Source organism: the organism of the source record quoted next, unplaced genomic scaffold, assembly GCF_019419815.1.
Source record: "Pyrus x bretschneideri cultivar Hongxiangsu unplaced genomic scaffold, Pyrus_bretschneideri_v1 Contig62, whole genome shotgun sequence".
Lineage (NCBI taxonomy): Eukaryota > Viridiplantae > Streptophyta > Magnoliopsida > Rosales > Rosaceae > Pyrus > Pyrus x bretschneideri.
The window spans coordinates 1,520,411-1,530,084 of NW_025999801.1; the positions used below are offsets into that span (position 1 = coordinate 1,520,411).

General features: G+C 36.1%; 1 protein-coding gene across 1 annotated transcript; it reads right to left on the reverse strand.

Annotated features, from left to right (window-relative positions):
- Nucleotides 1-436: 436 nt before the first annotated feature.
- Nucleotides 437-8,395, reverse strand: LOC103946153 (probable pectinesterase/pectinesterase inhibitor 47). The gene is made up of 3 exons (XM_009356790.2): nt 7,661-8,395; nt 1,629-1,980; nt 437-1,151 (listed from the first exon to the last, which is right to left on the reverse strand). Exons 1-3 carry the CDS (start codon nt 8,339-8,341, stop codon nt 457-459), a joined length of 1,728 nt encoding a protein of 575 aa, XP_009355065.2. The 5' UTR covers nt 8,342-8,395; the 3' UTR covers nt 437-456.
- Between the last annotated feature and the right edge of the window lie 1,279 nt (nt 8,396-9,674).

Consider the following 9,674-nt stretch of genomic DNA (forward strand, 5'->3'; position numbering starts at 1 on the left):
AGCGGGAAGATTTGCTTGAACTGGTAAGGAGAAGGGAGTGAGGGTGTCTGGGGGCAGTGCGGTGGAGAAGATCTGGGGAAGAGAGGATTTTTTTTTTGTTTTTTTATAATTTGGTTTAAATAAAGGACAAATAGAAAATGCAATAACAAAGTTCAAAATGACAAACAAGATTATTTTTATTTTATTTTTTAATTTGATGCATTTGGTTGTAGTGAATTTTTGTCAAAAAAAAAAATCCCTTTTTTTTAAATAGTCAACAAATTTTTTTCATAAAAATAATATAATTCGATCTCTTATCCGGTACAGTGCCAAATACATTATAAATAATCGATTATTAGTACGATAATGTGTCAAATGTCTGACTAATTTAATCAGTATAACTATAATCCGATGGCAGATCCGGCTAAAATAATCAGTACAGTCTGCCAAACGAGGCTGATAAGTTTTAATATTTCTCTAATTCAGCAACCCTCCATAGAAGGGTATATCGGTGTCGGGCAACCAAGTATCACCCAATGTGAAATTACTGACAGTGAAATTCAAAGCTTGAGTAGCATTCATCAGACTATAACCAGGCCATTGTACTCTCTTCGTCGTGTTTGCCCCCGGCCCGTGATTCTGAAACTCACCGTAAAACAGTGTGTCCAATCCAACCGTCCCATTCCATTCCAACCATCCAACTGAGCTGATCAGAGGGCCAATATAAGACTGCATGATGACAGTCCTAGAAAACACCTTCCAAGGCCTTCCCAGAAAATTTAACGTGGGGTTGAGGTCCGCTGCCAAGTCTGGCGCAGCTTCAATTGTGCAGTTGTGGATGGAGATTCCGGTGTTCTGATTCGGGTCAGTTCGTCCTTGCGCTGTGAAGGCGTTTTTCTGGTTGGGCATCGGTTTTCGAGCGTATAAATTGCAACTCTGGAAGACAGCAGCAGCATTTCCAAAAATGAAATCTACAGTTCCATATATGTCACATTTCTTATAGAGCTGCCTCAGGGAATGTACGTATAGAGTGTCCTGATAGCCTTCGAAACTGCACCTGTAAAATGTGGAGAGGTCAGCATTGTTTCTTACAGCTACCGCTTGGTGCTTTTCTGGACCTGCAGTGTTCCTGAAGGTAATATCTATGGCCACAAATCGTTCGGCAGAAACAGCTGCAACACAACAGATCATTGAGTTTCAGACTAATTAAGCATGATGAAGTAAAACATAAATAATTAATACTCAATTCACACGTGTTCAAACTAATTTTCACTATGTTACACAAAGTTTGACGATATTTAGTCATCAATGAAGTAGAAGTCGACTGGTACTTACTAACTGAAGGCCATAAGGATTATGAAAATTATGAACCATGCATGTAGAGTTGTTCTCGAGTACATTGGCCAAATAATTGAGTTTAAAAATGATGTGTTAAAGAAACAAAACTTATCATCAAATTTGGATACATGTCATGTTTCAATTAAAACTATTTTGTCACTCAGCACTGTCACGTGACAAGACACAATAGTTTTTCTGAGCCCCTACTAGGGTTTTGGTTGGATGAATGTGATTCAAATAATTTTTATACGCACTTTAATTTCAAGGGGGCCAGAAGAGAAAGAGGTAGCTAGCAGAAATGTAATTCTTACCAAAGGTTGAGGAGTTGAAGGTAGTCCAACCATCGACAAAACTATGGTTTCCGGTAATGACAGTGCTATTAATGCCATCTCCGAGCAGCATTATGTTAGTCTTGTGTTTGGCGATGACAATGTACTCATGATAGCATCCTCCTCTAACATAGATCACAAAGTAGCCATCTTCAAGCTTCAACTTCTCGGGAGCAGAAGTAATGGCATCTCCGATCGATGTAAAGTTATCCGTCCCATATGGACTCACAATCACTATGTCGTTAACCAGAATGCCACTGCTCTTCATTTCTTCAAGAATCCTCTCACCTCTTTCAGAAATCGTCGAGTTTTTGCCAGAACTTTTCCGAAGTGCCTGCAATTTATTTTTTTATTCAAATGAATTCTTCCTTAGTTACTCACGAATCTCTACATAATCACTTGTTCTTTTATCAACTGTGGTTCATGAAATTTAAGCCCACGAGTCAGGATCTCTCCTCCATTAAAGTGATTAGCCACAAGACTAAATGATCATATACTTAATTATATATATATTGTAGCCGTACTGTACACATTTGTAGTCAATGTGATTAAGCTTGTTCTATAGATTGTATGGTTTGCCAGAACTTTATATATATATATATATATATAAAGTTGATCAAATGATATTACACGTATGGTTTGGATTTATAGTCAATGTGATTAAGCTTGTTCTATAGATTGTAGCCGTACCGTACACATTTGTTAAATTTTAATTTGCGCAAGTATATTGAGTATTTTGATCATATTTACAGATTATTGTTTTAGTACACTGCATTATATACTAGTATTGGCACATGACCTAAATTCAATACGGATTTTCACTCATCAATTTACGTCGAGTTTTGTTTACACCCAACATTCCATCTTTGGACAATAAAATTTTTTAACACCCATCTCAAAATTTTGGACACCAAACATAATTAACTCTAATCAAAACCAACCTTTGAAATATCTTTGTATTTAAAATTTGGTTGTAAACAGAATCGCTCTTTAATACCGTGTAAGATATACCAAAGTCACTTATTAAGATACTTATTACTTGGTAACATGTTAATAATCGTTTTATGTCGTATGATCAGATGGTGAGTTGACCAGAAAAATATAAAGAAGGGTGGTGGTGGTGGCGGCGTGCTGTTTTGATGGGGGAGGCCATTGACGGTGCAAATTCCCCCGATTGACCCTACTTACAAATTAACGTACAATAATTGACATGGGTAGGTCAAGGCCTCTTATTTTGACTCCATTACTCCAGATCTAGCTACTTCTATCAGACAGAGACCCACTTGACTTGAATAAACAATTGAACACTAAATTGAGATCTTTGTGTCGACACACAAGTTTTCGTAACTATTTAGAAAGAAAGAAAAAAAGAATTGTACCTCAGCTGGCTTGAAACATTTTGTTCCGCACCTACCTGAGTTTTCTAATTCGACCAAAAAAAAAAAAATCAGAAAAATGTTGAATGAAAAAAAAGAGTAGAGAAGGTATCTTTATGATGTACTATCTACTTTGTGATTGTCCCTGTCAAATTAAGTCTCTATGAACTACATATCTTATACCAATTTAAGTTTTTATAAAAATAAAACTCACAATTTGAAGGGTAACATTATGAAAAAATATATATACAAGTTAATTACAAATAGTGACTCTAATTATGATTCTTTTTATTAAGAAGCTCTAATTTATAGAGTAACCATGTGTTTACAACCTCAATTATCATCAATTAAATGAAAAATTGGAAATTTTTGCATAATAAAATGAGAAGTTGGAAATTTAAGTGAAGCTACTATTACATTTCACGCTATTAAGATGAGATGTTACTCTTACTCTTAAAATGTCATCATGCACTCTTTCTATGTGTATTTCAAATATACAATATTCAATTTTGTGTATAAAATTGCCTTATAAAAGTTTTATGTAAAAAATATAAATTGATACTAACATACGATTCACCAAACCACATAATATAAAAATTCAAGTATTTTTCCCAATTGTAAGTCAAAAACCCCACTTCACTTTATAATTTTTTGGGAAATGATAAACACACTCTTTTAATTTTTTTTTTTTTGAGTAGATCAATATTTTTACACTAAGAGGAGGGGGAGTTCGGCTAAGTCACACAATGTGTAGCCTAATTTGGTATTGAATTCGACATCCACGAGATTCGAGTCTAAGATCTCTCACTTCTAAGTGAAAAGAAATACCACCATACCGTAGCACTGAATGACCACTCTTTTTAACTTCTTACACACTATGGTTAATTCCATTTGATTTTTTTTCAAACAAATGGTTAAAACAAAAAATAAAAATATATGGAAAGCTAAAAAGGTACGTGAAAATTATTTTTCTAATTCTTTTCCCAACCGCCACAATATTTATTAGACCATCCCTACATGAGATGTCAAATATGCCAAATGAGACTAAAAATTATTTAAGTGTTCCCCAATGGATATGTCATATATGTTGTGTGATAGCCCGTCCCAAATGTGTATATTATTTTATCCTTGAGAGCATGGAAATTTCTAATTTACCCTTGGATGCTGATGGTGTTGTGTGACATGCATTTTGGTTGTGGTCCAATTCATGTTTTCCTTAGTTTTTGGAACCAATTAGAACTTAAGTTTTATTTTTTCTTTTGTTTTGGTTGGTGACCCATCTGGACCACACACACATACACACTCCCATTGACTCTCTCTCCTCCTTCTCGGATTTCTTTCCATTTCCGTACAATTGTACAGACAATTTCTCAAACCACTTGATCATTCACGGATCGAGGTTGTGGATGTTGTTTTTGGACTCCTTGCAAGCTCAGGAGTCGATCTATACTTGTAGTTGGACGTGAGAACTTCGAAAGCTCGGGAACCAGGAAACCCCGATGAGGTGCACTGTTCATCCATCGTGATCGAGGAGGTTTTGTCGAGTTTGGAGGTGTTAGAGAGCCTTAGAACTTCTTCACAAAGCTTAGGGAAGAATTTTAGAAGGTTTTGGACGTTAGGAAGCTCGGGTTTGACAAGTTGCAGAGGTGCCCAGATTATCATGATTTTTTCCGGCAAGATCCCATGAGTTTTAGGACCTCTCATCATAAGCTTCATTTTGATTTAAATTTCATGAAGTTTGGTTGAAAAATGAAGAAGATATAAAGATTTGAAAATTTTCTAGTTTCCAGCGATGCAGATGGTGACCGGTGGCGGCTCCGACGAGGATTATCTGAGAAGACGAAGAATATTCCATCAACTTTGACGGAATAGACTAACGGCGTTAATAATGGCGTCAGGTATATTTAACGGTATATTTCATTATTGGACGGAATATTCCCTAACACCGTTATGGTTTCCGTATGTGTGCCAGGCACGTGCCTTGGCCGGCACGTGGGTGATCGGAAATTTTTTCTAAAAATATAGGGATGTTCGTGGGGTTGAGTAGATCATGTTGGTATATTCAAACATCCCAATTGAGCAACGTGTGAGAAGTTAGTACCTAGTTGTGTTTATGTGCTTTAAAACAACATTTATATAGTTGTTTCGCATATAGGTGAGACTTTTCCAGAGGACGAGTGTAGTTAAGCGAGACTTGGGGGCTACGACCCTTCCACATATCAGTGAGTGAGCTTTTGGTTTTCAGTATATATATATATGCTTGGTATTTTCCTAGAAAATTGATTTAAATGATTCATATGTTTTGAAATGCCATGCCAAATGTCTTATACTTAGAATATGTATTTAGTAGTTGCATATATTGTTGTTGACGCTACGGGTGCTCAGGTAAGTACCAGGTGAGTTTATTGATTGTGGATGTGAGTTGCATGATTATGTTGAGATGTATTTTGAGCTCATAAACTTGCACCTCCGTGTTAGTGCTCCCGCCCGTGGTTAGGGCACAGTCCTTCACGTGATGTTCACCTCCTGCACCATACGCTCACCTTGGATCCAAGTTAGGTGCACAGTCCTGTCGTACAGACCATTATAGATGGTTCTGACTCCTAGGTGACCCGCTATTATTCGCACAGTCTTCACGTGATCGTAGCACTTGAGCGTATTTATTTACACCTAGTCCTGTCGTACATACCACTTTAGGTGGTTCCGACTCGTGTGCAGGTATATTTGTTGAGATATGGATTTGAGCCGTACAGGTCACGTTAGGTGACTCCGGCTGACATATCATTTTGCATTGATTTATTGGCTTACATATTTTTATGCTGAGATATTTGACATGGTATATATGAGGATTTTTCTATTCTGAGCATGGTTGTGATATAGATATGTATTTTAATTTCTGCGAAATTATACAAGTTTTATGGCAAGGGGTTACTATCTTTGATAATTGAAATGGTTTTGAAAATCTTTGTTTTTGCCCACTCACACTTTTTGTTTTGCACCATTCCAGGTTTTAGGTAGGAGTGATTGTTGGTGGCTTACGGGGATTTAGCGGAGGTTTTGACAGATTATCACCATTTTAGGATCACCTTTGGATGTTGTATAATTAGTATTCGTCCTACTGGATTGCACTTAGACTACTTATGCTCTGGTTGTGAACTCACACTTATTTTCGTCTTGCACTTATTCTTATCTAGTGCTCTAGTTGGTTTGGTTTTTGTTTCTTCGCATTTCTTATATTAATATTGCTTCCGCACTGTACACATGGTTACGTCACCCTTACGTGACAGCCAGCACGCCTCGATCTAGGTCGAGGTGTGTCATGTTGTGGCAGCTGAGTCTTTGACCTTTTGCTTTCTAGCTATCTAAAAGAAGTCAAATATATTTAATTTAATTTGTTAAAGCATGGGTCCTATTAGCAACCAAAAGAATAAAAAACTAAAATCAATTTTAATTATTTTAAATAATTAATGTAACTATGAGGTCTAATATAATAATAAAATAAAGATTTGACACATCATTGAAAATGAAGAAAATTTAACATTTATATACAATTGGCCACATTAGCCATCAAATAAAATTTTAACTTGACATCTATTGATGCTCTTAGAAATTCCACTTAAGAGACTGAAGATAAAATGAAAGTCTTGCTATTTGTTTGTGAACACTATTCGGCTGCTACAAATTAACAGCAACTCTTGTTTCTATCCAACCATAAATAAATACGTGTCCAATCTATAGAATTTTAATTATTTAGATATGTATTTATCTGTAATTAGATACAAGTAGGAGCTGCTGCGCAGCGAAGTAGTGTGCTTTGTTTGTTGGAATCTAGTGTCACATCCCCAGATCCTCTATTGTATCTGCCATTTTGATACCTTTTATAAATAATCTAATGACACTTGTTATGTTTCTTGGGTTCCGAATTACACTACTATAGAGTTTCATTCCATGCATTGTTATTCAACAATATTTTTTAATAGAAACTAATGAAAAATATTTAAAAATTTTGAATTTGAACGATAATGATAAAATAAGGAATAAAGTGAATAGTATTATGATTGACTTTTTAGTGTAAAAATGTGATTTTTCGTTAAAGTGAACAATACCGGAAGCTTTTCATTAAAGTTCCTTATTTTTTATTAGATAATGCTAGGGAGAATTATTTAGATTATATTTTGTAAATTATATGATGTAGTGGTTAATGATTGAATTTATTATTTAAATCATTATAAAAAAAGTTAAATTATCCATCGTTACATCATGTTTTACAAATATAGTCTAAAAAGATATTCTTCCCAATATTTTCCTTTTTTATTACCCAATAGTTCAACAAAGCTATAAGCATGTAGCCTCTGACTATCAGATATACTACAAGATTTTGTCCAATTAAAATCTTAACTAGGGTACTGACATATATATCAAAATTATCACAGAAAAAAAAATGTAAAAAAATGTGTAATACTACATTTACTATCTATTTATATAATTATTTGTACTATTTTTCTAATCAAGATCAGGTACACCCGTGCATGGTCCCATCTCTATTAGAAAAATAATGCAAATGAATGGTAAAATAACATTTTTGTAAAAATAAAAAAAAACCAGAAATGTCAAGAAAAATGAACTCAAAAGCTTTACCTTAATAAAAGTTTCCAGTGGTTCCCGGAATTTGTGCACATTTTTTGTGCCGGAGCCCTCACTGCCTCTCTTATGCTTTTTGAGATTACGAGCCAAGGATTGCGTGACCAACCCAAGCGACACACTATAGAGCTGCGTAACATTAGAGAAGGCCACGGCCAAAGCCGTGGTGTTTCCCAAAACGCTGCTCTTAGACACCACAAGCCCATCGTAACAAGTCTGCTGGTTGGTCACAATGCCGCTTAGCAACGTCTGTACCTTGTCCACCAGTTCCTCATTCAGCGTCTCGGCAGACTTGAGCTCTATCGAGATCGCCTCCAAGTGCTCTACGTTCAGCTCCGAGAACTGCTGGCAGTCCTCCAGCGCGTTCGACTCGCTGTCGTTTATGAAAAACGACTTGTGCTTGATTTTTCCGAGGAAGTGGTTGATTGTTGTGGAGGTTTTGCGTGCCTGTTTCAGGCATTGTTTGATGGAGAACTTGCCGTAGCTGTAGGGATCGGACGGTGAGGAGCGAATGGTGGAGAGCATCGAACGGCAGAGCTTTGGGTAGAGGGTGGACTTGCATGCTGAAGAGGCTGATGAGGAGGAGGATGCAGCAGCACCAGAGGTTAACAGAAGTAGTGAAAAGAGGGATAGAGAAAGGAGGAGGAGGAAGAAAGGAGAGGAGGGTAGCCGTGGCATTTTGAGTGTGAAAACGTATTGTTTTTCGGGGGGCTCTAGGTTGAGTTGAGTATGAAAATGTGTGTTGGGGATCTCTTTTTTATATATATATATATATAGATAGAGAGAGAGAGAGAGAGAGAGATGCAGAGATGCAGGGATGCGCGTGTACATTATTAGCAGGGGAATGGGGTTGTCGGTTTTGATAATTTAGAGGTCAGCAATTTTAATGCAGAGAGAGAGAGAGAGAGAGAGAGAGAGAGATGCAGAGATGCAGGGATGCGCGTGTACATTATTAGCAGGGGAATGGGGTTGTCGGTTTTGATAATTTAGAGGTCAGCAATTTTAATGCAGAGGTATGTAATGCAGTTGTGTTGGCAACTGAGAACGTGCAAGGAAGGACATACTCCTGCTCTGGCTCCATCGTATTTTTTAGGCTAACAACATTTCACACCTCAGAAGTAATTTTTTTTTATGGCATATTGAAGGTAGAAGTGAGTGATTTTTCATTTGGAGTGAATTAGATGAGGTATAGACATACTATTTTGGAGATCATTGGAATGGATAAGTTTCTTTCATAAGCAATTCATTTTCTACTCTCTAGTGTAACTGTAGCATAAATTTTCTCTTTCTCCACTCAACCTACCCTGAAATTAAAGAGTTGTCTAATCATTTCCAATCCTCAATGGTGGCTTTTGGAGAGAGCGAAAGGTGTCATCACATAGGGTTCCAAATTTAAAAGGGTTCTCCTCATAGTCACTTCTCATGATAGCAATATTGGAGTGAGATTGACTCTGCGGTTTATAAAAAATACACATGATAATTTTTTCTCATTTTTATTCTTGCTTATAATAACCATATTTTTCCTATATTTTGTAGTTTAAACTCACTTACTAGTATCCAATTAAACAAATTTGTAGTGCATAAGTAAAAGGTTAAAGGTTCACCATAAATCAATTGACAATACAAAGAGCAACTTAACTTATTTATACGCGCATACAAGATCTCTTTTTCCATTAATGTGTGATTCATTATCAATAATAAGTATGTAAAACTTGAAAGAATTGTGATGACCCACATAGTAAAAGATGGTGGATGAAATAGCAATGTTGGTGAGATATTTGTTATAGTTACTACATGGCTTATTGGCTTTTGAGCAATACGATAGTCAAGACTTTTGATTAGGCATGTAATGCTTTGTGTTGAAGCATACTTTGTAAACTTTCATATTTATACAGAGGGACTCTTGTAATCGTTAGAACACACCAATTCATTTTGGTGAAGGCATTCTTACTCTCACTACAATAATATTGAGCAACAGTCGCTATTCTCTGTCACAATTATCACATTGGTT

What these genes read in the sequence shown, in the direction of transcription:
- LOC103946153 (XM_009356790.2), bottom strand. Translation starts at nt 8,341, where the DNA reads ATGCCACGGCTACCCTCCTCTCCTTTCTTCCTCCTCCTCCTTTCTCTA. An exon ending in CACTGGAAACTTTTATTAAG is followed by an intron (nt 1,981 to 7,660) that starts GTAAAGCTTTTG and finishes AATAAATTGCAG; the next exon opens with GCACTTCGGAAAAGTTCTGG. An exon ending in CTTCAACTCCTCAACCTTTG is followed by an intron (nt 1,152 to 1,628) that starts GTAAGAATTACA and finishes GTTGTGTTGCAG; the next exon opens with CTGTTTCTGCCGAACGATTT.